At 44.7% G+C, this 27,196-nt stretch overlaps 1 protein-coding gene across 1 annotated transcript in view; it reads left to right on the top strand.

Moving 5' to 3' along the window:
- LOC123744695 (breakpoint cluster region protein-like) overlaps positions 1 to 26,455 on the top strand; it is a 126,429-nt gene extending 99,974 nt beyond the window's left edge. The window contains 10 exon segments of the mRNA XM_045724284.1: positions 5,256 to 5,330; positions 7,342 to 7,439; positions 8,154 to 8,285; positions 10,852 to 10,911; positions 11,129 to 11,238; positions 15,101 to 15,240; positions 15,928 to 16,062; positions 24,299 to 24,404; positions 24,883 to 25,045; positions 25,128 to 26,455. Coding sequence (XP_045580240.1) covers positions 5,256 to 5,330; positions 7,342 to 7,439; positions 8,154 to 8,285; positions 10,852 to 10,911; positions 11,129 to 11,238; positions 15,101 to 15,240; positions 15,928 to 16,062; positions 24,299 to 24,404; positions 24,883 to 25,045; positions 25,128 to 25,217 — 1,109 coding nt within the window. The 3' untranslated portion in view covers positions 25,218 to 26,455.
- The last annotated feature ends 741 nt before the right edge of the window (positions 26,456 to 27,196 follow it).

Raw genomic sequence — 27,196 nt, forward strand, 5'->3', positions numbered from 1 at the left:
TGGTAACCAGCTGATTGGTCGGCTATTTGAGCCAGTAAACAGGGCTTTACTATTCTTGGGTAGCGGAATGACTTTAGCTTCCCTCCAGGCCTGAGGGAACAAATCAAATCAAATCAAATCAAATTTATTTTTATATAGCCCTTTGTACATCAGCTGATATTCTCAAAGTGCTGTACAGAAACCCAGCCTAAAACCCCAAACAGCAAGCAAAGCATGTGAAAGAAGCACGGTGGCTAGGAAAAACTCCCTAGGAAAAACTCCCTAGAAAGGCCAAAAACCTAGGAAGAAACCTAGAGAGGAACCAGGCTATGAGGGGTGGCCAGTCCTCTTCTGGCTGTGCAGGGTGGATATTATAACAGAACATGGTCAAAATGTTAAAATGTTCATAAATGACCAGCATGGTCAAATAATAATAATCATAGTAGTTGTCGAGGGTGCAACAAGCACGTCCGGTGAACAGGTCAGGGTTCCATAGCCGCAGGCAGAACAGTTGAAACTGGAGCAGCAGCACGGCCAGGTGGACTGGGGACAGCAAGGAGTCATCATACCAGGTAGTCCTGAGGCATGGTCCTAGGGCTCAGGTCCTCCGAGAGAAAGACAGAAAGAGAGAAAGAGAGAATTAGAGAGAGCATATTTAAATACACACAGGACACCGGATAAGACAAGAGAAATACTCCAGATGTAACAGACTGACCCTAGCCCCCGACACATAAACTACTGCAGCATAAATACTGGAGGCTGAGACAGGAGGGATCAGAAGACACTGTGGCCCCATCCGATGATACCCCGGACAGGGCCAAACAGGCAGGATATAACCCCACCCACTTTGCCAAAGCACAGCCCCCACACCACTAGAGGGATGTCTCCAACCACCAACTTACCGTCCTAAGACAAGGCCGAGTATAGCCCACAACGATCTCCGCCATGGCACAACCCAAGGGGGCGCGCCAACCCAGACAGGAAGACCACGTCAGTGACTCAACCCACTCAAGTGACGCACCCCTCCCATGGACGGCATGGAAGAACACCAGTAGGCCAGTGACTCAGCCTCTGTAAAAGGGTTAGAGGCAGAGAATCCCAGTGGAAAGAGGGGAACCGGCAAGGCAGAGACAGCAAGGGCGGTTCGTTGCTCCAGCCTTTCCGTTCACCTTCACACTCCTGGGCCAGACTATACTTAATCATAGGACCTACTGAAGAGATAAGTCTTCAGTAAAGACTTAAAGGTTGAGACTGAGTCTGCGTCTCTCACATTGGTAGGCAGACCATTCCATAAAAATGGAGCTCTATAGGAGAAAGCCCTACCTCCAGCCGTTTGCTTAGAAATTCTAGGGACAATTAGGAGGCCTGCGTCTTGTGACCGTAGCGTACGTGTAGGTATGTACGGCAGGACCAAATCGGAAAGATAGGTAGGAGCAAGCCCATGTAATGCTTTGTAGGTTAGCAGTAAAACCTTGAAATCAGCCCTTGCCTTAACAGGAAGCCAGTGTAGGGAGGCTAACACTGGAGTAATATGATCAAATTTTTTGGTTCTAGTCAGGATTCTAGCAGCCGTATTTAGCACTAACTGAAGTTTATTTAGTGCTTTATCCGGGTAGCCGGAAAGTAGAGCATTGCAGTAGTCCAGCCTAGAAGTAACAAAAGCATGGATTAATTTTTCTGCGTCATTTTTGGACAGAAAATTTCTGATTTTTGCAATGTTACGTAGATGGAAAAAAGCTGTCCTTGAAACAGTCTTGATATGTTCTTCAAAAAGAGAGATCAGGGTCCAGAGTAACGCCGAGGTCCTTCACAGTTTTATTTGAGACGACTGTACAACCATCCAGATTAATTGTCAGATTCAACAGAAGATCTCTTTGTTTCTTGGGACCTAGAACAAGCATCTCTGTTTTGTCCGAGTTTAAAAGTAGAAAGTTTGCAGCCATCCACTTCTTTATGTCTGAAACACAGGCTTCTAGCGAGGGCAATTTTGGGGCTTCACCATGTTTCATTGAAATGTACAGCTGTGTGTCGTCTGCATAGCAGTGAAATTTAACATTATGTTTTCGAATGACATCCCCAAGAGGTAAAATATATAGTGAAAACAATAGTGGTCCTAAAACGGAACCTTGAGGAACACCGAAATTTACAATTGATTTGTCAGAGGACAAACCATTCACAGAGACAAACTGATATCTTTCCGACAGATAAGATCTAAACCAGGCCAGAACTTGTCCATGTAGACCAATTTGGGTTTCCAATCTCTCCAAAAGAATGTGGTGATCGATGGTATCAAAAGCGGCACTAAGATCTAGGAGCACGAGGACAGATGCAGAGCCTCGGTCTGACGTCATTAAAAGGTCATTTACCACCTTCACAAGTGCAGTCTCAGTGCTATGATGGGGTCTAAAACCAGACTGAAGCGTTTCGTATACATTGTTTGTCTTCAGGAAGGCAGTCAGTTGCTGTGCAACAGCTTTTTCTAAAATTTTGGAGAGGAATGGAAGATTCGATATAGGCCGATAGTTTTTTATAATTTCTGGATCAAGATTCGGCTTTTTCAAGAGAGGCTTTATTACTGCCACTTTTAGTGAGCTTGGTACACATCCGGTGGATAGAGAGCCGTTTATTATGTTCAACATAGGAGGGCCAAGCACAGGAAGCAGCTCTTTCAGTAGTTTAGTTGGAATAGGGTCCAGTATGCAGCTTGAGGGTTTGGAGGCCATGATTATTTTCATCATTGCGTCAAGAGATATAGTACTAAAACACTTTAGTATCTCCCCTTGATCCTAGGTCCTGGCAGAGTTGTGCAGACTCAGGACAATGGAGCTTTGGAGGAATACCCAGATTTAAAGAGGAGTCTGTAATTTGCTTTCTAATGATCATGATCTTTTCCTCAAAGAAGTTCATAAATTTATTACTGCTGAAGTGAAAGCCATCCTCCATTTGCGAAGGCTGCTTTTTAGTTAGCTTTGCGACAGTATCAAAAGAAATTTCGGATTGTTCTTATTTTCCTCAATTAAGTTGGAAAAATAGGATGATCGAGCAGCAGTAAGGGCTCTTCGATACTGCACGGTACTGTCTTTCCAAGCTAGTCGGAAGACTTCCAGTTTGGTGTGGCGCCATTTCCGTTCCAATTTTCTGGAAGCTTGCTTCAGAGCTCGTGTATTTTCTGTATACCAGGGAGCTAGTTTCTTATGACAGATGTTTTTAGTTTTTAGGGGTGCAACTGCATCTAGGGTATTGCGCAAGGTTAAATTGAGTTCCTCGGTTAGGTGGTTAACTGATTTTTGTCCTCTGACGTCCTTGGGTAGGCAGAGGCAGTCTGGAAGGGCATCAAGGAATCTTTGGGTTGTCTGAGAATTTTCCATGTGAATGTTAAAGTCACCAAAAATTAGAATATTATCTGCTATGACTACAAGATCCGATAGGAATTCAGGGAACTCAGTGAGGAACACTGCATATGGCCCAGGAGGCCTATAAACAGTAGCTATAAAAAGTGAGTGAGTAGGCTGCATAGATTTCATGACTAGAAGCTCAAAAGACGAAAACGTCATTGTTGTTTTTTTTTTTGTAAATTTAAATTTGCTATCGTAAATGTTAGCAACACCTCCGCCTTTGCCGGATGCACGGGGGGTATGGTCACTAATGTAACCTGGGGGTGAGGCCTCATTTAACACAGTAAATTTATCAGGCTTAAGCCATGTTTCAGTCAGGCCAATCACATCAAGATTATTATCAGTGATTAGTTCATTGACTATAACTGCCTTGGAAGTGAGGGATCTAACATTAAGTAACCCAATTTTGAGATGTGAGGTATCACAATCTCTTTCAATAATGGCAGGAATGGAGGAGGTCTTTATACTAGTGAGATTGCTAAAGCGAACACCGCCATTTTTAATTTTGCCCAACCTAGATCGAGGCACAGACACGGTCTCAATGGGGAAAGCTGAGCTGACTACACTGACTGTGCTAGTGGCAGACTCCACTAAGCTGGCAGGCTGGCTAACAGCCTGCTGCCTGGCCTGCACCCTATTTCATTGTGGAGCTAGAGGAGTTAGAGCCCTGTCTATGTTCGTAGATAAGATGAGAGCACCCCTCCAGCTAGGATGGAGTCCGTCACTCCTCAACAGGCCAGGCTTGGTCCTGTTTGTGGGTGAGTCCCAGAAAGAGGGCCAATTATCTACAAATTCTATCTTTTGGGAGGGGCAGAAAACAGTTTTCAACCAGCGATTGAAAATATGGCAAATTGGAGTGGCAATATCGTCCGCTATTATCCTCAGTAATTTTCCAACCAAGTTGTCAGACCCCGGTGGCTTGTCATTGTTGATTGACAACAATAATTTTTTCACTTCTTCCACACTCACTTTACGGAATTCAAAATGACAATGCTTGTCTTTCATAATTTGGTCAGATATACTTGGATGTGTAGTGCCAGCGTTTGTTGCTGGCATGTTATGCCTAAGTTTGCTAATCTTGCCAATGAAAAAAACATTAAAGTAGTTGGCAATATCAGTGGGTTTTGTGATGAATGAGCCATCTGATTTAATGATAGAGCTGAGTTTGCCTTTTGGCCCAAAATGTAATTGAAGGTGCTCCAAAGCTTTTTGCTATCATTCTTTACGTCATTTATCTTTGTTTCATGGTGTAGTTTAGTTTCTAGAGTGAAGAGAATAGAGTTATTTGGGGCTCTTTATAGTTTCATTCAGCATTCCAATGTTAACATGGATCTACAGGTAATTGCCACTGCCAAAATAAAGGAAACACCAACATAAAGTGTCTTAATAGGGTGTTGAGACACCAGAACAGCTTCAATGTGACTTGGCATAGATTCTACAAGTGTCTGGAACTTTATTGGAGGGATGAAACACCATTCTTCCATGAGAAATTCCATAATTTGGTGTTTTCTTGATGGTGGTGAAAAACGCGGTTTCAGGCGCCACTCCAGAATCTCCCATATGTGTTCAGATCTGGTGACTGAGACACACACACGCCATTTCAACCCCCTATACTCCTTTGAGACCCCCCTTTCAAAGTCACTGACATCTCTTCTAGCCATGGATGTCAAAATAATGGGCAACTGGGCTTTTTATACATGACCCTGAGCATGATGCCATGTTAATTGCTTAATTAACTCAGGAACCACACCTGTGTGAAAGCACCTGCTTTCAGTATACTTTGTATCCCTCATTTACTCAAGTGTTTCCTTTATTTTGGCAGTTTACCTGTATCTTCCATTCCTCTCTAAGCCTTCATCTCTCTTCCTTGTGTTTTTCCAGAGGATGAATCCCCTGGCCTCCATGGATTCCTGAATGTAATCGTCCACTCGGCCTCGGGCCTCAAACAGAGCTTGAGTGAGTGACCCTCCACCGAGAAGTGCCTCTATACTGTACATACCTTACAGGAGTAATGACACAGGCATTAGTCTGCGCCCCAAATGGCACGCTATTCCCTTTATAGTGCACTACTCTGGTCAAAAGTAGTACACTATATAGGGAATAGGGTGTAATTTAGGACACACTGATACTCTAAGCTTACAGGGGCCACAGCTGTTCTGTAAAACAGAACTGTTCTGGTGAATGTCATATAATTTGATAGAGGTTACTTCAACATATATTTCATGTGATTTTGTAATAACATTGTTAAAAAATTGTTCTCATCAACAGTAGTATGCTTTACGTTTATGACAGTTCATTTAAAGAGGGTATCATATTGAGATCACATAGAGAAGTTTTCCTGACCAAAATGGCTGATTTTTTTGTTGCTAGGATGACAATGTCCATTCTACTCTTCTGTTTAATTTTGTGTTGTATCGTCATAGAGACCACCACTAGTCGTAGTCTTTTGGGTGAATCTACAGTTGAAGTCGGAAGTTTACACACACTTAGGTTGGAGTCATTAAAACTCGTTTTTCAACAAATCCACAAATTTCTTGTTAACAAACTATAGTTTTGACAAGTCGGTTAGAACATCTACTTTGTGCATGACACAAGTAATTTTGTACATGACACAAGTCAATTGGAGGTGTACCTGTGGATGTATTTCAAGGCCTACCTTCAAACTCAGTGCCTCTTTGCTTGACATCATGGGAAAATCTAAAGAAATCAGCCAAGACCTCAGAAAATAAATTGTAGACCACAAGTCTGGTTCATCCTTGGGAGCAATTTCCAAATGCCTGAAGGTACCATGTTCATCTGTACAAACAATAGTACGAAAGTATAAACACCATGGGACCATGCAGCCGTCATACCGCTCAGGAAGGAGACGCGTTCTGTCTCCTAGAGATGAACGTACTTTGGTGCGAAAGTGCAAATCAATCCCAGAACAACAGCAAAGGACCTTGTGAAGATGCTGGAGGAAACAGGCACAAAAGTATATATATCCACAGTAAAACAAGTCCTATATCGACATAGCCTGAAAGGCCGCTCAGCAAGGAAGAAGCCACTGCTCCAAAACCGCCATAAAAAAAAGCCAGACTATGGTTTACAACTGCACATGGGGACAAAGATTGTACTTTTTGGAGAAATGTCCTCTGGTCCGATGAAACAAAAATAGAACTGTTTGGCCATAATGACCATCGTTATGTTTGGAGGAAAAAGGGGGAGGCTTGCAAGCCGAAGAAAACCATCCCAACCGTGAAGCACGGGGGTGGCAGCATGATGTGGGGGTGCTTTGCTGCAGGAGGGACTGGTGCACTTCACAAAATAGATGGCATCATGAGGATGGAAAATTATGTGGATATATTGAAGCAACATCTGAAGACATCAGTCAGGAAGTTAAAGCTTGGTCGCAAATGGGTCTTCCAAATGGACAAAGACCCGAAGCATACTTCCAAAGTTGTGGCAAAATGGCTTAAGGAAAACCAAGTCAAGGTATTGGAGTGGCCATCACAAAGCCCTGACCTCAAACCTATAGAACATTTGTGAGCAGGACTGAAAAAGTGTGTGCGAGCAGGGAGGCCTACAAACCTGACTCAGTTACACCAGCTCTGTCAGGAGGAATGGACCAAAATTCACCCAACTTATTGTGGGAAGCTTGCGGAAGGCTACCCGAAATGTTTGAGCCAAGTTAAACAATTTAAAGGCCATGCTACCAAATGCTAATTGAGTGTATGTAAACTTCTGACCCACTGGGAATGTGATGAAAGAAATAAAAGATGAAATAAAATCATTCTCTCTACTATTATTCTGACATTTCACATTCTTATAATAAAGTGGTGATCCTAACTGACCTAAGACAGGGAATTTTTACTAGGTATAAATGTCAGGAATTGTGAAAAACTGAGATTAAATATATTTGGCTAAGGTGTATGTAAACTTCCGACTTCAACTGTAACTGTGACTGCATCTCCTCTTCTCCTCTCAGATCTGTACTGCACGTTAGAGGTGGACTCCTTTGGCTACTTTGCGAACAAAGCCAAGACGCGGGTGTATCGCTATACCACAGAGCCCAAATGGAACGAGGTAAGAACTTGTACTGGTATTACCAGACATATGCAGAGTACTGTATCTGCATTTTCTGGGTACTACCAAGACCAAGACATCTGGTGTTGTGATGTTATAGTGTCTTAATGAGAAAGCCGTATGGCCTCTTCAGTAAGGAGGTAACGGCAGAAAGCACACAAACACACAGTCGTCACGTATTTCGGTGCTGGATGTCAGAGCCAAACACAAAGTGCTTGTGTGTCATGAGAGCTATTGTGTTTAAAAACACAATCGGTGAATTTGTTTATCTGCAGCAGGAATTTTCCATCAGGCCCAAGGAACTGCTGCTGCTTCTGCTGCTTAATTACATTGCTCAGCAAAGTGGAAATAGTGTCAGCTAATGAGGAGCTTCTGATGACTCATGTCTGTAGAAATGTTAATGGAATGTGTTGCGGCCCCTAACCGTGTGGAAACCATATGCAGTGTGTTCTTTTACATAACTACCAGGAACCTCCGTCAGCTGTGCTGTCTGCTGTTGACAATACATTCACATTTACAGCACTTAACTGATAACGTATACACTCTTAGAAAAAAGGTGCTATCTAGAACCTAAGGAACCGACTTCGGCGGAAGTCGTGACAATTGGTCCTTCGAGAAATGACTGTAAAGCTACTTTAGGCAACCTGTGGTTTCTGTGGCATTTTCTCTCCTAACGTCTCTCTGTCTCTCTCTCTGTCTCTCTCTCTGCTTCAGGAGTTTGAGATAGACCTGGAGGGCTCTCAGACCCTGAGGCTGCTGTGTTATGAGAAGAGCTACAACAAGACTAAGCAGAACAAAGAGGACGGAGACAGCACCGACCGCATCATCGGCAAAGGACAGATCCCGGTACGTCATCACCTTCACGCTCTTACGTCACCATAGTAACATAGCCTGATGACATTATGGTTATGACAGTGTGGTGAGATTGTGGTCCCAATGTCCTAGATGTGGACTAGACACTGCTGAGTGCTCAGCTGATATAATTAATGAATTAGCTAATTATGTGAGTAGTAGGATAGACTGTCTACAGTGATTAGATGTGTAAATTCCAGACTTAGAACCTGCAAAAAGGTATCTAATAGGTAAATAGACCTGCCGAGCTCTAGTCATAACCCAACTGAGCTTCAGAACCAGATAGTTGATCCAGTAACCTGTGAAAAGCTGTAGAGAGACCGAGGACAACACTTGGATTGGGTCATGATCAGGAGTTATGAGTTGAGTGAACTGCTCTTCTTTGCTTTTATTCATTTAATTATGTTTTTTGCTTTGAGAAATGTATGTTAGAGGGTACAGTATCAGCCCATCTTGACTGTGGTTGAATCAGGGTCCATAATTAATGTGTTCTTCCTGTAAATATCATGTGCCTCTGATGAGTCTGACCCATGGGTAACCAGATCTGGTGTGTGTGCGCGCACGTCTCTTTTTGCATGTGGGTGGTGAGGGATGGAGTGCTGGATAGGGCCTGGTAGGCTTTGTGTACATAGACCTTCATGTTTCAAGGAAAGGCAGGTGAATAAAGACATTGGTTAGTGTATCAGAGCCATGGAGCCTCTGCTTTGATCTGGTCCACGTCCTGGGAGGGGTGTACTGTTCCCTATTCCCCCCCCCCCCCATTTGGACAGGTGTGTGTGTGTAAACCTTTCAGTATTCAGTGATGTCCAATAACAGACACAGTTACCCGGCCAGGGGCAGTCTTGCAGGATGTAGTTGCCCCCCAAAAACGAGTTAAGTTTTGCAATTTCACAAGGTGTTAATGTTGGGGAAGATGTAGCTGATCCTGGATCTGTACCTAGGGGGAAACTATACCCTAGAGAAGGGCCATTCATGGTGGCTGGAGACAGTGAGTTCTTCTCTGGTTTGTCAAAATCAATAAAACCAAATTGTATTTTTCACGTGCACCGAATACAACAGGATGAAGACTTGAAATACTTACTGCTTAGATGTGGATATACATCCCCTCCAGTGGTAACCATGGTAACTGGATAATTGCCATGCCAACTGTGATGGTGGTTCAAAAATGTGTAATCAAACTGTGTGAATGCTCATCAACGCAGAATCATCCCTACCCCAGTCTGTACATACTGTACCATGTGTTTGCTTATGGATTACTGTGTTCTCTCATCCTCTGATGTATGTGCTATGTTGCTCAGTAGTCTTCTAATACATAGCTTCTATCTGGCTTCATAATGATGGAGAGAGACCATGTCCCCAGGCGGTTCACACACAAACACACACAGCAGTGGGCCATGTTGCCAAAGCTGAGCAGCTTTGTATGAAAGCTCCAGCTGATGATTCAGATAAACTTTTCATCCAAACACACATATAGAGGGTGGGAATTTGGCACACTGGGCTGGGCTCGCTAGGCAGGGTGTAGTGGGGGGAGGGGGGACACCCAGTGAAGAGAGGGGTCGGTAGGGTTACCCAAGGCTTGGCTGGAGGCCACTGGGGGATGGTGCATTTTACAGCTTACACCGAAACTAACTTAAGCAGAGGGATTAGCTGTAACTAATAGAGAAGAGAGGAGGAGAGAGGGAAGAAAAGCAGGAGGGGGGATAATGCAGAAGAGAGGGGAGGAGACCGAGAGAGGTGCAGAAACAAGCGGTCGTCCTGTAGTGCAATCCACACCTGTGTGTATAAGGACGTACTTTAGCTTGTGATCCTCACACACTCCTCAGAGCGAGCGCGGCAGGTGTGTGTAGGGTGAAACAGCTTTCCTGGACCACTGGAGATCATTATCGACTGGGCTGAGTTAGGCTACACACAGAGACAGGATACACACCTACTGAGACTACAGCTCTACTGATGGAGGAAAAGAAAGAAAGAAAGAGGACCAAAAGAGAGAAAGAGGAGGAGAAAAGAATGAGAGGAGCAGTATGGGCCTGATTTGAGCATCTACCACCAACTCCCTCATACCACAGAACATGTATACTAGACCGAAGCCAACTGGATAAAGAATATCTTACTAGTTTGGAGACTTTGACAGTTTCTCTACACAGAGAGCCATGACAGGTGAAGTAGTTGAGGACAGAGGAGATGGGATGCAAGGCAAGGCCTACACTCTGTTGGCCAGACACTGCCTGCAGCAATGTCAGTGTGGAGGGCACTATGGAGAGGGAGAGGGGCGACCTACCGCGGGGGGGGTCGAAGCCATGGAGGTGTGTACGCAGTGCCCTGCTAAGACGCATGGTAACCCCCCTCACTGATAGGACAACTGATGTTCAATAGTTTGACAGAAACAAATAATATATACGGAGAGGGGAATTGTGTGTGTGTGTGTGTGTGTGTGTGCGCACTGATGATGCATTATAAGGTAGCCTAATGTTGCCGTTTTCTTGTCTGTATGTGTGTTTGAGTCTGTTAGTGTCTGTGTGTATTGGTGTACTAACCAACCATCTGGTTTTGCTCCCTCCAGCTTGATCCCCAGACGCTCCAAGGCAAAGACTGGCAGAGAACGGTTGTCCCCATGACCGGGGTGAGTCCGTGTGGGAGTGTGTCGGCACCGTTAAAAGGAGGAGTCTGTGTTTGTGCCATGCCATGTGATCCTATAAATGTTGGTTGTTACTTATCCTTAACTCTTATCCTTAACTCTTATCTGTAACTGATCTGCTTCTTATCTTTACTAACTAACCATCTGTTGTCATTGTAAATTGGTTTAAACTGTCATTTCACCCTTTCTCCCATTGCTCCAGATGGAGGTAAAGCTTTCTATGAAGTTTACCAGCCGAGAGTTTAGTCTGAAGAGGATGCCATCACGGAAACCCATGGGCGTGTTTGGAATCAAGATTTCCACAGTGACCAAGTGAGTTCAATAGTGCCCTCATATAAATATATCCTGAACACACTCCCTGACGACCTACAGCTGAAGTGGGAAGTTTACATCCACTTAGGTTGGAGTCATTAAAACTCGTTTTTCAACCACTCCACAAATGTCTTGTTAACAAACTATAGTTTTGGCACGTCTGTTAGGACATCTACTTTGCACATATAATTTTTCCAACAATTGTTTACAGACAGATTATTTCACTTATAATTCACTGTATCACAATTCCAGTGGGTCAGAAGTTTACATACACTAAGTTGACTGTGCCTTTAAACAGCTTGGAAAAATCCAGAAAACGATATCATGGCTTTAGAAGCTTCTGATAGGCTAAGTGACATAATTTGGGTCAATTGGAGGTGTACCTGTGGATGTATTTCAAGGCCTACCTTCAAAATCAGTGCCTCTTTGCTTGACATCATGGGAAAATCAAAAGAAATCAGCCAAGACCTCAGAAAGAAAATTGTAGACCTCCACAAGTCTGGTTCATCCTTGGGAGCAATTTCCAAATGCCTGAAGGTACCACGTTCATCTGTACAAAAAATAGTATAAACACCATGGGACATCGCAGCCGTCATACCGCTCAGGAAGGAGACGCGTTCTGTCTCCTAGAGATGAACATATGTTGGTGCGAAAAGTGCAAATCAATCCCAGAACAACAGCAAAGGACCTTGTGAAGATGCCGGAGGAAAGTATCTATATCCACAGTAAAACGAGTGGCCGCTCAGCAAGGAAGAAGCCACTGCTCCAAAACCACCATAAAAAAGCCAGACTACAGTTTGCAACTGCACATGGGGACAAAGATTGTACTTTTTGGAGAAATGTCCTCTGGTCTGATGAAACAAAAATAGAACTGTTTGGCCATAATGACCATCGTTATGTTTGGAGGAAAAGGGGGAGGCTTGCAAGCCGAAGAACACCATCCCAACCATGAAGCACGGGGGTGGCAGCATCATGATGTGGGGGTGCTTTGCTGCAGGAGGGACTATTGCACTTCACAAAATAGATGGCATCATGAGGGAGGAAATTTATGTGGATATATTGAAGGAACATCTCAAGACATCAGTCAGGAAGTTAAAGCTTGGTTGCAAATGGGTCTTCCAAATGGACAATGACCCCAAGCATACTTCCAAAGTTGTGGCAAAATGGCTTAAGGACAACAAAGTCAAGGTATTGGAGTGGCCATCACAAAGCCCTGAACTCAATCCTATAGAAAATTTGTGAGCAGGACTGAAAAAGCGTGTGAGAGCAAGAAGGCCTACAATCCTGACTCAGTTACACCAGCTCTGTCAGGAGGAATGGGCCAAAATTCACCCAACTTATTGTGGGAAGCTTGTGGAAGGCTACCTGAAACGTTTGACCCAAGATAAACAATTTAAAGGCAATGCTACCAAATACTAATTGAGTGTATGTAAACATCTGACCCACTGGGAATGTGATGAAAGAAATAAAAGCTTAAATAAATCATTCTCTCTTCTATTATTCTGATATTTCACATTCTTAAAATAAAGTGGTGATCCTAACTAGCCTCAGACTAGAAGATTTTTACTACGATTAAATATCAGAAATTGTGAAAAACTGAGTTTAAATATATTTGGCTCAGGTATATGTAAACTTCTGACTTCAACTGTATATGGTAACCATGCAGAAAGCCTGCTGTAACACAGCCAGAGAATCTCTCTGAGGAAAGGAGGAGGAAGAAGATGGGGAGGAGAGGAGGGAGGTAGAGGGACGGACCCCCTGTGGTGATTGTGAGCCTTTCAATCCACATAATCCCAACTACATTCCCATGTCACGACTCACTCACTCCCCCATGCACCAGCCCTGGTCAGGAACTGATCTGTTCCCCTTCTTCAGTCTGATAAGAGATCACAAAAAGTCTGGGAAAGCATCTGGCAAACCTCTGATTATTCCCAAATGGCACCCTACTCCCTATATAGTGCACCACTTTTGACCAGAGCTCTATGGGCCATGGTCAAAGGTAGTACACTATGTAAGGAGGAATGTGCCATTTGGGACACTGCCTGAGAATAGCAAAGCAACAAAAGAGAGATTTGGTTGGTTTTTACAGAAGGGAAATGTCATTGATAAGAAGACAATAGGGAGGGGGAGAGGGGGAGAGGGGGAGAGGAGGAGAGCGGGAGAGAGAGGGAGAGAGGGAGAGGGGGAGAGATCCTTACTGGAAAATACACACAAGCTCTGAGGCCCTAGGCATACAATTAGTGTAGAATCTTTGAATCTTGAGTGGTTGTACAATAGTCCTAAATCAATATAAACAATGATGTTACTCTTAACGTGCCTTTGTGCCTTGTATGCCCCTCCACCACTAGATCTCCTCTTTGCAGCAGTTAGATAGATACAGAGTGGTCTTTTATGATCTTGTAAGTATTATTGGTTGTGGCTACTACTCTACTCTACACAGACTCTGAGTGTTCCTATGGTGCACACTTTGGTGGTACACACTTTGGTGGTACATACTTTGGTGGTGCATACTTTGGTGGTGCATACTTTGGTGGTGCATCTTTGGTGCACACTTTGGTGGTGCATACTTTGGTGGTACACACTTTGGTGGTGCATACTTTGGTGGTGCATACTTTGGTGGTGCATACTTTGGTGGTACACACTTTGGTGGTGCATACTTTGGTGGTGCATACTTTGGTGGTGCATACTTTGGTGGTGCACACTTTGGTGGTGCATACTTTGGTGGTGCACACTTTGGTGGTGCATACTTTGGTGGTACACACTTTGGTGGTGCATACTTTGGTGGTGCATACTTTGGTGGTGCATACTTTGGTGGTACACACTTTGGTGGTGCATACTTTGGTGGTGCATACTTTGGTGGTGCATACTTTGGTGGTGCATACTTTGGTGGTACACACTTTGGTGGTGCATACTTTGGTGGTACACACTTTGGTGGTGCATACTTTGGTGGTGCATACTTTGGTGGTACACACTTTGGTGGTACATACTTTGGTGGTGCATACTTTGGTGGTGCATACTTTGGTGGTGCATACTTTGGTGGTGCATACTTTGGTGGTACACACTTTGGTGGTGCATACTTTGGTGGTACATACTTTGGTGGTGTCTATCTATGGAGAGACTGTCTTAATGGCCCTTGGCATGGGGCACTGAGCAGGCACCTGGCAGGCAGTGTGCCCATCCTCAGACAGTCCCTCAGTTGTCCCCTGGCCTCACCTGGCATGGCCTGGCAGCATGCTCCACAGGGCGGTTGGCAGCAGCGGGCACTGTCACTATGGGCAGTAGGCTCTGGGTACAGTGGGCAGTGGGCACACAGACAGACAGAGGTGAGTGTGGGAGAGGGAGAGAGAGCAGTTGAGGTTAGGTTTGTTGCCAATGTTGGTGAGTGACGCTAATGAGGATTGCTAGTAACGAGTGGACTAATAAGGTTAAACAGCATGGCCAGTTAAGGCTGGAGAGACAGCATGTCACCAATAACACCAACAGAGAACAAACATCACTGCAGAGCTGCCTGCCAGTGCCAGCTCGACCTGCGCGCTGTAGTCCGTGAACTCACAACAGAACACACAGCGGTAGTTGTGCATATTGTCACCAGGATAATAATAAACATGATAAAGTACACAGTCAATGTGTGTTTATATTTTGCGTTCACATACTACAAGAATGCAGCGACAGCCAGCAGTACACCTCATTGTCAGTGGGAATGTTTTTTGTTGTTTTAATAATTGCTCACACATTTTTGATACTATTACATTTAAAGATGCAACTGTGCATCCAACTGAAAAATATCCCCATGGTATGCTGTTCCTTAACTAACTGTCTGTCTGTCTGTCTGTCTGTCTGTCTGTCTGTCTCCCCATGCCAGACGGGAGCACTCCAAGGTTCCCTACATCGTCAGACAGTGTCTGGAGGAGATTGAGCGGAGGGGCATGGAGGAGGTGGGAATCTACCGGGTCTCAGGGGTGGCTACAGACATCCAGGCCCTGAAGGCTGCCTTCGACACCAGTGAGTACCAAGGCCTTACTTCCCCCTGGCTCCCCCTCTCAGTAAAGCCCTGGAAGTGGGAATAGGCTACACTATAGCATATGGCATACTCTCTGTGGACTTTCTGTAGCTTGGTGGAACCAGCCTTGATACGTGAAGTGAAATACAGTACTGAATGCAGCAATCAGGCCGCTTCCATCAGGCTGGTTCCATCAGGCTATCCTCTCTGTGCACTCCCTTGCAAATTCAAGTCTATTGGACTGACTACTGTAGGATCAATGTGTCTTACCCTGCTCTGTCCCCTAGGTCAACTTCTGATTATGGTGCTCCGTTGTTGGGAATCATGGGTACATTTTCCATATGTCAAGTTTGGGTGCTTAACCCAGTTTAATTTCTTGTGTAGGCTTACTAATTCCTATGTGTGGGTGTACTAGTGTTAGCATTTTGTGTTTTTGTGTGCGTGTGTAGGAACGTTTGTGTGTGTGCATTTGTGTGTGCACTCGTGTGTGGTGATTTCTCTGATTATGACATTTACAGCTTAGTTTGGGGGCATGTTGCGTCCTCAGCCAATGTCTTTCTGCCAATGATCTGAGGTGCAGTGTGTTTTTGTGAATGGCAGAAATAACAGAGGCTGGCTGCCTCCCCATCCGCTGTTGCCATGGCTACACTTTCTACCTGTCTTCCTGAGCATTGCCATCTTTCCCACAGACAACAAAGACGTGTCTGTGATGATGAGTGAGATGGATGTGAACGCCATCGCCGGGACTCTGAAGCTGTACTTCAGAGAGCTGCCAGAACCCCTCTTCACCGACGACCTGTACCCCAACTTCGCAGGAGGCATTGGTCAGTCACAGGCCTTTGACAGGGCCAACAGCCACTTATACAGTACCAGTCAAAACCTACTCATTCCAGGGTTTTTCTTTATTTTTACTATTTTCTACATTGTAGAATAATAGTGAAGACATCTAAACTATGAAATAACATATATGGAATCATGTAGTAACCAAAAAGTGTTAAATTCTTCAAAGTAGCCTCCCTTTGCCTTGATGACAGTTTTGCACACTCTTGGCATTCTCTCAACCAGCTTCATGATGAATGCTTTTCCAACAGTCTTGAAGGAGTTCCCACATATGCTGAGCCCTTGTTGGCTGCTTTTCCTTCACTCTGCGGTGATTGTGGAGGCCAGATAATCTGATGCAGCACTCCATCACTCTCCTTGGTCAAATAGCCTGGAGGTGTGTTTTGAGTCATTGTCCTGTTGAAAAACAAATGATAGTCCCAATTAAGCGCAAACCAGATGGGATGGCGTATCGCTACAGAATGCTGTTGTAGCCATGCTGGTTAAGTGTGCCTTGAATTCCAAATAAATCCCTGACAGTGTCACCAGCAAAGCACCCCCACACCATCACACCTCCTCTTCCATGCTTCACGTGGGAACCACACATGTGGAGATTCGAGGTCAACCGATTAATCGGCATGGGCGATTAATTAGGGCCGATTTTCGAATTTTCATATCAATTTTCATACCTTTTTTGGACGCCGATTATGGCCGATTACATTACAATCCACGGAGAGACTGCATGGCAGGTTGACCACCTGTTACCGAGTGCAGCATCAAAAGGACCTTGTGGCTGCAAGGAGCCAAGGTAAGTTGCTAGCTAGCATTAAACTTATATTATAAAAAACAATCAATCTTCACATAATCACTAGTTAACTACACATGGTTGATGATATTACTAAGTTAACTAGCTTGTTCTGCGTTGCATATAATCTATGTGGTGGCTGTTCATTTATTATCGAATCACAGCCTACTTCAACTTCGCCAAACGGGTGATGATTTAACAAAAGCGCATTCGCGAAAAAAGCACAATTGTTGCAACAATGTACCTAACCATAATATATATATATTTTTTAAATGTTTTTTTAAACCTGCATATGTAGTTAAAAGAAATTCATGATAGCAGGCAATATTATCTAGGGAAATTGTGTCACTTCTCTTGCGTTCAGTGCAAGCAGAGTCAGGGTGTATGCAACACTTTGGGCCGCCTGGCTCGTTGCGAACTGTGTGAAGACCATTTCTTCCTAACAAAGACCGTAATTCATTTACCAGAATTTGACATAATTATGACATAACATTGAAGGTTGTGCAATGTAACAGGAGTATTTAGACTTAGGGACGCCACCTGTTAGATAAAATACGGAACGGTTCTGTATTTCACTGAAAGAATAAACGTTTTGTTTTCTAAATGATAGTTTCTGGATTTGACCATATTAATGACCAAAGGCTTGTATTTCTGTGTGTTTATTATATTATAATTAAGTATATGATTGGATATTTCATAGAGCAGTCTGACTGAACGGTGGTAGGCAGCAGCAGGCTCGTAAGCATTCATTCAAACAGCAGCTCTTAGCAATGCTTGAAGCCCCGCGCTGTTTATTGTATTTATTTATTTTATTTTATTTCACCTTTATTTAACCAGGTAGGCAAGTTGAGAACAAGTTCTCATTTACAACTGCGACCTGGCCAAGATAAACCAAAGCAGTTCGACACATATAACAACACAGAGTTACACATGGAGTAAAACAAACATACAGTCAATAATACAGTAGAAAAATAAGGCTATATACAATGTTAGCAAATGAGGTGAGATAAGGGAGGTAAAGGCAATAAATAGGCCATGGTGGCGAAGTAAATACGATATAGCAATTAGTGTGCAAAGTAGAAATACTGGGGTGCAAAGGAGCAAAATAAATACAGTAGGGGAAGGTGTAGTTGTTTGGGCTATTTATAGATGGGCTATGTGCAGTGATCTGTGAGCTGCTCTGACAGCTGGTGCTTAAAGCTAGTGAGGGAGATAAGTGTTTCCAGTTTCAGAGATTTTTGTAGTTCGTTCCAGTCATTGGCAGCAGAGAACTGGAAGGAGAGGCGGCCAAAGGCGGAATTGGCTTTGGGGGTGACAAGTGAGATATACCTGCTGGAACGCGTGCTACGGGTGGGTGCAGCTATGGTGACCAGCGAGCAGAGATAAGGCGGGACTTTACCTAGCAGGGTCTTGTAGATGACCTGGAGCCAGTGGGTTTAGCGACGAGTATGAAGCGAGGGCCAGCCAACGAGAGCGTACAGGTCGCAGTGGTGGGTTGTATAAGGGGCTTTGGTGACAAAACGGATGGCACTGTGATAGACTGCATCCAATTGGTTGAGTAGGGTTTTGGAGGCTATTTTGTAAATTACATCGCCAAAGTTGAGGATCGGTAAGATGGTCAGTTTTACGAGGGTATGTTTGGCAGCATGAGTGAAGGATGCTTTGTTGCGAAATAGGAAGCCAATTCTAGATTTAACTTTGGATTGGAGATGTTTTATGTGAGTCTGGAAGGAGAGTTTACAGTCTAACCAGACACCTAGGTATTTGTAGTTGTCCACATATTCTAAGTCAGAACCGTCCAGAGTAGTGATGCTGGATTTTTATGATTTTTATGTTTATGACTTCAAGCCTATCAACCCCGAGATTAGGCTGGAAATACTAAAGTGCCTATAAGAACATCCAATAGTCAAAGGTATATGAAATACAAATGGTATAGAGAGAAATAGTCCTATAATTCCTATAATAACTACAACCTAAAATGTCTTAACTGGGAATATTGAAGATTCATGTTAAAAGGAACCACCAGCTATCAAATGTTCTCATGTTCTGAGCAAGGAACTTAAACGTTAGCTTTTTTACATGGCACATATTGCACTTTTACTTTTTTCTCCAACACTGTGTTTTTGCATTGTTTAAACCAAATTGAACGTTTCATTATTTATTTGAGACTAAATTAATTTTATTTATGTATTATATTAAGTTAAAATAAAAGTGTTCATTGTTCATTCAGTATTGTTGTAATTGTCATTTATTTACAAATATATATATAAAAACCGGCCGATTAACCGGTATCAGCTTTTTTTGTCCTCCAATAATCGGTATCGGTATTGGTGTTGAAAAATCATAATCGGGCGACCTCTAGTGGAGATCATCCATTCACCTACTCTGCGTCTCACAAAGACACGGGGATTGGAACCAAAAATCTCAAATTTGGACTCATCAGACCAAAGGACATATTTCCACCGGTCTAATGTCCATTGCTTGTGTTTCTTGGCCCAAGCAAGTCCTCTTATTGGTGTCCTTTCGTAGTGGTTTCTTTGCAGCAATTCAACCATGAAGGCTTAATTCACGCAGTCTCCTCTGAACAGTTGATGTTGAGATGTGTCTGTTACTTGAACTCTGTGAAGCATTTATTTGGGCTGCAATCTGAGGTACAGTTAACTCTAATGATCTTATCATCTGCAGCAGAGGTAACTCTGGGTCTTCCTTTACTGTGGTGGTCTTCATGAGAGCCAGTTTCATCATAGCAACTGCACTTGAAGAAATTTTCAAAGTTCTTGACATTTTCTGAATTGACTGACCTCCATGTCTTAAAGTAATGATGGGCTGTCGTTTCTCTTTGCTTATTTGAGCTGTTCTTGCCATAATATGGACTTGGTCTTTTACCAAATAGGGCTATCTTCTGTATACCACCCCTACCATGTCACAACACAACTGATTGGCTCAAACCCATTAAGAAGGAAAGAAATTCCACAAATGAACTTTTAACAAGGCACACCTGTTAATTGAAATATATTCCAGGTGACTACCTCATGAAGATGGTTGAGAGAATGCCAAGAGCGTGCAAAGCTGTCATCAATGCAAAGTGTGGCTACTTTGAAGAATCTCAAATATAAAATATTGATTTGTTTAACACTTTTTTTGCTTACTACATGATTCCATATGAGTTATTTCATAGTTTTGATGTCTTAACTATTATTTACATTTACATTTAAGTCATTTAGCAGACGCTCTTATCCAGAGCTACTTACAAATTGGTGCATTCACCTTATAATATCCAGTGGAACAACCACTTTACAATAGTGCATCTAAATCTTTTAAGGTGGGGGGTTAGAAGGATTACTTTATCCTATCCCAGGTATTCCTTGAAGAGGTGGGGTTTCAGGTGTCTCCGGAAGGTGGTGATTGACTCCGCTGTCCTGGCGTCGTGAGGGAGCTTGTTCCACCATTGGGGTGCCAGAGCAGCGAACAGTTTTGACTGGGCTGAGCGGGAACTGTGCTTCCTCAGAGGTAGGGAGGCGAGCAGGCCAGAGGTGGATGAACGGAGTGCCCTTGTTTGGGTGTAGGGCCTGATCAGAGCCTGAAGGTACGGAGGTGCCGTTCCCCTCACAGCTCCGTAGGCAAGCACCATGGTCTTGTAGCGGATGCGAGCTTCGACTGGAAGCCAGTGGAGAGAGCGGAGGAGTGGGGTGACGTGAGAGAACTTGGGAAGGTTGAACACCAGACGGGCTGCGGCTGTTATGGATGATTTCTAGGGGTTTATAGGGACACGCAGGGAGCCCAGCCAACAGCGAGTTGCAATAATCCAGACGGGAGATGACAAGTGCCTGGATTAGGACCTGCGCCGCTTCCTGTGTGAGGCAGGGTCGTACTCTGCGAATGTTGTAGAGCATGAACCTACAGGATCGGGTCACCGCCTTGATGTTGGTGGAGAACGACAGGGTGTTGTCCAGGGTCACGCCAAGGCTCTTAGCACTCTGGGAGGAGGACACAAGGGAGTTGTCAACTGTGATGGCGAGATAATGGAACGGGCAGTCCTTCCCCGGGAGGAAGAGCAGCTCCGTCTTGCCGAGAGTTCAGCTTGAGGTGGTGATCCGTCATCCACACTGATATGTCTGCCAGACATGCAGAGATGCGATTCGCCACCTGGTTGTCAGAAGGGGGGAAAGGAGAAGATTAATTGTGTGTCATCTGCATAGCAATGATATGAGAGACCATGTGAGGATATGACAGAGCCAAGTGACTTGGTGTATAGCGAGAATAGGAGTGGGCCAAGAACAGAGCCCTGGGGGACACCAGTGGTGAGAGCACGTGGTGCGGAGACAGATTCTCGCCACGCCACCTGGTAGGAGCGACCTGTCAGGTAGGACGCAATCCAAGCGTGGGCGGCACCGGAGATGCCCAGCTCGGAGAGGGTGGAGAGGAGGATCTGATGGTTCACGGTATCAAAGGCAGCAGATAGGTCTAGAAGGATGAGAGCAGAGGAGAGAGAGTTAGCTTTAGCAGTGCGGAGAGCCTCCGTGACACAGAGAAGAGCAGTCTCAGTTGAATGCCCAGTCTTGAAACCTGACTGATTAGGATCAAGAAGGTCATTCTGAGAGAGATAGCAAGAGAGCTGGCCAAGGACGGCGCGTTCAAGAGTTTTGGAGAGAAAGGAAAGAAGGGATACTGGTCTGTAGTTGTTGACATCGGAGGGATCGAGTGTAGGTTTTTTTCAGAAGGGGTGCAACTCTCGCTCTCTTGAAGACGGAAGGGACGTAGCCAGCGGTCAAGGATGAGTTGATGAGCGAGGTGAGGTAGGGGAGAAGGTCTCCGGAAATGGTCTGGAGAAGAGAGGAGGGGATAGGGTCAAGTGGGCAGGTTGTTGGGCGGCCGGCCGTCACAAGACGCGAGATTTCATCTGGAGAGAGAGGGGAGAAAGAGGTCAAAGCACAGGGTAGGGCAGTGTGAGCAGGACCAGCAGTGTCGTTTGACTTAGCAAACGAGGATCGGATGTCGTCAACCTTCTTTTCAAAATGGTTGACGAAGTCATCCGCAGAGAGGGAGGAGGGGGGAGGGGGAGGAGGATTCAGGAGGGAGGAGAAGGTAGCAAAGAGCTTCCTAGGGTTAGAGGCAGATGCTTGGAGTTTAGAGTGGTAGAAAGTGGCTTTAGCAGCAGAGACAGAAGAGGAAAATGTAGAGAGGAGGGAGTGAAAGGATGCCAGGTCCGCAGGGAGGCGAGTTTTCCTCCATTTCCGCTCGGCTGCCCGGAGCCCTGTTCTGTGAGCTCGCAGTGAGTCGTCGAGCCACGGAGCAGGAGGGGAGGACCGAGCCGGCCTGGAGGATAGGGGACAGAGGAAATCAAAGGATGCAGAGAGGGAGGAGAGGAGGGTTGAGGAGGCAGAATCAGGAGATAGGTTGGAGAAGGTTTGAGCAGAGGGAAGAGATGATAGGATGGAAGAGGAGAGAGTAGCGGAGAGAGAGAGCGAAGGTTGGGACGGCGCAATACCATCCGAGTAGGGGCAGAGTGAGAAGTGTTGGATGAGAGCGAGAGGGAAAAGGATACAAGGTAGTGGTCGGAGACTTGGAGGGGAGTTGCAATGAGATTAGTGGAAGAACAGCATCTAGTAAAGATGAGGTCAAGCATATTGCCTGCCTTGTGAGTAGGGGGGGAAGGTGAGAGGGTGAGGTCGAAAGAGGAGAGGAGTGGAAAGAAGGAGGCAGAGAGGAATGAGTCGAAGGTAGACGTGGGGAGGTTAAAGTCACCCAGAACTGTGAGAGGTGAGCCATCCTCAGGAAAGGAACTTATCAAGGCGTCAAGCTCATTGATTAACTCTCCAAGGGAACCTGGAGGGCGATAAATGATAAGGATGTTAAGCTTGAAAGGGCTGGTAACTGTGACAGCATGGAATTCAAATGAGGAGATAGACAGATGGGTCAGGGGAGAAAGAGAGAATGTCCACTTGGGAGAGATGAGGATTCCAGTGCCACCACCCCGCTGGCTCGATGCTCTAGGGGTATGCGAGAACACGTAGTCAGACGAGGAGAGAGCAGTAGGAGTAGCAGTGTTATCTGTGGTAATCCATGTTTCCGTCAGCGCCAGGAAGTCTAGGGACTGGAGGGTAGCATAGGCTGAGATGAACTCAGCCTTGTTGGCCGCAGACCGGCAGTTCCAGAGGCTGCCGGAGACCTGGAACTCCACGTGGGTCGTGCGCGCTGGGACCACCAGGTTAGAGTGGCAGCGGCCACGCGGTGTGGAGCGTTTGTATGGCCTGTGCAGAGGAGAGAGAACAGGGATAGACAGACACATAGTAGAAAAGCTACAGAAGAGGCTACGCTAATGCAAAGGAGATTGGAATAACAAGTGGACTACACGTCTCGAATGTTCAGGAAGTTAAGCTTACGTTGCAAAAATCTTATTGACTAAAATGATACAGTACTGCTGGCTGGTGGAGTAGGCTAACTAGCAGTGGCTGCTTTGTTGACTTTGAATGTGTAGCTGGCTAGGTAACCTCGGTAGTTTCAGTACTACACCTTGTCATGATACAAAGCAACTTTGTAGCTAGCTAGCTAACATAACACTAATCAAGACGTTCCTTGTAGTGTATTTAGTTTCAACAATGCTGCACGTCGGTAATAGTTGGCTGGGTTAGGAAAAATGGCGTCGCGGGGGACGGAAATAGCTGGCTAGCTAACCTCGATGGCTGGCTAGCTAACAATTATCAAGCTATGACAAAGACAACTAAGTAGCTAGCTAGGTAACACTGCACTAGTCAAATCGTTCCGTTGTAAAGTATTAGTATCTACAGCGCTGCTAGTCGGTAACGGTTGGCTAGCTGGCAGTGGGTTAATGATGACTAGGTGTGTTGAGTAAGTCTGGCGCCGCGTCGCGGCTGGCTGGCTCACCTCGATAATACTCAAACTCAAACTACACAATTATCTTAGATACAGAGACAGCAAAGACAACTATGTAGCTGGCTAACTAACACTAACACCACACTAATCAAGTCGTTACGATGTAATAGTTTCTGCAGTGCTGCTAGTCGGTAGAAGTTGGCTAGCTAGCAGTGATGACTAGCTAGCTAGCAGCTAGCAGTGTTGACTACGTTAGGAGGACGAAGATAGCTAGCCTCGATAATTACTCAGTTACTCTAAACTACACAATTATCTTTGATACAAAGACGGCTATGTAGCTAGCTAAGAAGAATTGCTCAGATCAAACAAATCAAGCCGTTGTAATGTAGTGAAGTGTAATATTACCTGTGGAGCGAAGCGTGGTGCGGCTGCTCGCTCCAAACCGGAAGCCAATTCTAGAATGTAGAAAATAGTAAAAATAAAGAAAAACCCTTGAATGAGTAGGTGTGTCCAAACTTTTGACAGAAACTGTACCTATAGTATTATCATGGTATAACTTAGCACTCAGGTTAATGTGTGAATGTCTGTCTCTCTGTCTGTAGCCCTGTCTGACAGCGTTGCCAAAGAGAGCTGCATGCTGAATCTACTGCTGTCACTGCCAGAACCCAACCTGGTCACATTCCTCTTCCTGCTGGATCACTTGAAGAGGTACACACAGACAGACACACATACATAGAGCTACCACAGACATAGAGCTACCACAGACATAGCGCTACCACAGTCATAGCGCTACCACAGTCATAGCGCTACCACAGACATAGAGCTACCACAGACATAGAGCTACCACAGACATAGAGCTATCACAGTCATAGCGCTACCGCAGTCATAGCGCTACCGCAGTCATAGCGCTACCGCAGACATAGAGCTACCGCAGACATAGAGCTACCGCAGACATAGCGCTACCACAGACATAGCGCTACCACAGTCATAGAGCTACCACAGACATAGAGCTACCACAGTCATAGCACTACCACAGTCATAGAGCTATGTACAGACAAACACAGGGATTTAGAGACAAGCAGATCCCAAACTCTTTCTTTGAATAAGTAATAGTGATTATTAGGTATTTTCACTTGGTGTATTACCATGAGCCACCATTCACCCTCTGTCTCTCCCTGCTCCCCAGGGTGGCTGACAAGGAGAGCATCAACAAGATGTCCCTCCACAACCTGGCCACAGTGTTTGGCCCCACGCTGCTGCGGCCTGCAGAGAAGGACAGCAAGATCCCCACCAACCCCACGCAGCCTATCAGCATGGGAGACAGCTGGTCCCTGGAGGTCATGTCACAAGTAGGCGATATAGTCTCTCTCCCTCACCCCATCCCTCTTCTTTGATATTGATGTCCTTCTAACTGTCCGTCTGTCCCTCCAGGTCCAGGTGTTGCTGTACTTCCTCCAGCTGGAGACCATCCCCACGCCGGACAGTAAGCGTCAGAGCATCCTCTTCTCCACCGAAGTGTAGAGTGTTCCACAGGTTCCCATCATGAAGACAATGGGAGAGAGAGGGTGAGATGGAGACGTCGACTCAAACTGAGTCTACAGTACAGTATGTCCATTTGGGAAGGCTACTGAGAGTGAGAATGGCCTTTGCTGGACTGCAGCAGGAGATGTATTCTGCACTGATTCTGGACATACCTTGCAGAGGGCGCCACCATCCCTCTGAGAACAAGAGGGTGGACACCAATCCTCTGTTGTACCACACATATCTGATGACGATAACGCATTAATACATCACACCCAATAGCCAGTGTGACTCTCTGTGCCTCTCTGACACAACATATCCTTGTCTCCTCGCTCTGTCTCTTCGCTCTCATGTCGAAGCTCCACAGCTTGTGTACGGTGTACGGAATGAATGCCACTACTGAACATGCCTGCTGCAACCACAAATGAAACACTTCAGTTTGAGTCTGATCAGCATGTAGGGGAAAAGAGCGTCCAAGGTTATTTAAAAAAAAAATGTTTTGCTATTGTCTCCTGCTTTGTTGGCAGAAAAACAGGCAGAGCCTGCACATCGTTTTGTTTAGCCTTTTCAAATGTTGAGTTATTTCTTAATCCACTGCTGAAGAGATTCAAACCGTATGTTTTACACATGATACATTAGCACCGCAATGCTACGAGAGTTCTGTTGAAAAGGAACATCTGGGTTCTCTGAAGACTTTTAAAGAGGAACATCCAGAGCTGCCAGCATCACCAGTCTATTTGTGTGTCCCAGGAATCCACCACTCACAACAACAACAAAAGTGTTTACAAGGTAAACAAGCCTTGGACAAAGGCAGAGACAGGGAGACTGCAACAAAGGCATTTGTGAAATAGGAACAGTTGACAGAAACAGATTATCTGTCATTTATAATAAGACTGCCTACAGTTTGGACCATAAAGCAATTCCCTCTTTTTTTGTTCTTTGTGTTTCAAGTAGTCCTCAGCTTAAATACCCAGGAAGCAATAGATTTTCTAACATAGGAGTTTGTCTGCGTTCATATCCTTAGTCCGGAGATGTCCTCATCATGGTAACATAGGAGATCTTGCCAAAATGATCTGTTGTTTGGGATAAAAGAAAACTATTGTATTTACAGATACAGTACAGTATGTACATAATCATAATGCTGTAATTGTTTTATTTGACTTATTTTAACAGTGTAATAATCATTGTTATGATTATAATTTATGAAGAAGATAAAATGGGGTGGGGGCAGAAATCAACATGTTTTTTTTCGATGTGTTTGTTTTGATTTGATGAAGGTGGTATAGGTTACAGACTTGAGTCCTGGAGGTCTGAGGTGATGGGAGATCATATGCTGCCTATGTAACCAGGATGTAGTCTTGTTGTGGGAATAACTGCAGTTTTGTCCAGCCTATTGTTAGCCATTTATCCGTCATGAAGGTAACTCTCCATCTTTGAATGCCAATGTCATAACCCCTCTTCATCTGTTTTGAGTGTTCCAGTCCCAACCATCCAGCCTGAAATCTTGATGTGTTACTGAAGTAGGATACAAAACATTACATTTAGTTGTATACAGAACAACAATAACAATCTCTACAATTTACAATAATAACATGTTCCCTTTCTACAACTTACAACAATAACATTAATAACATCAACAGTTTACCAATAACATGTTTCATCTCTACAACTGTGTCGGTGGAGACAGTTGTTGTCATGAAAATGAAAATCATTCACCTGTTTCAAACATGTTGCGCTAAATTGTGGGCGCTCTACATTTTACCCAAAGTGAACCATTCCGTTGATGTTATGAAGGAATACTTGTTTATCCTCTTTTCAATGAAAGTGACCCATCTTTTTCTCACCCATATTTATGAGGGTGGCTGGACAGCTGTCATTAACTGTCCTCTAAACCCTTCCTTAAGCTCGTCTCACTCCTGGTCTGCCTGATTGTCACCCACCAAAAGGCCATGGAAAAGAAAATGCTCTTAGAATATTTT

Source organism: Salmo salar, chromosome ssa09, assembly GCF_905237065.1.
Source record: "Salmo salar chromosome ssa09, Ssal_v3.1, whole genome shotgun sequence".
Classification (NCBI taxonomy): domain Eukaryota; kingdom Metazoa; phylum Chordata; class Actinopteri; order Salmoniformes; family Salmonidae; genus Salmo; species Salmo salar.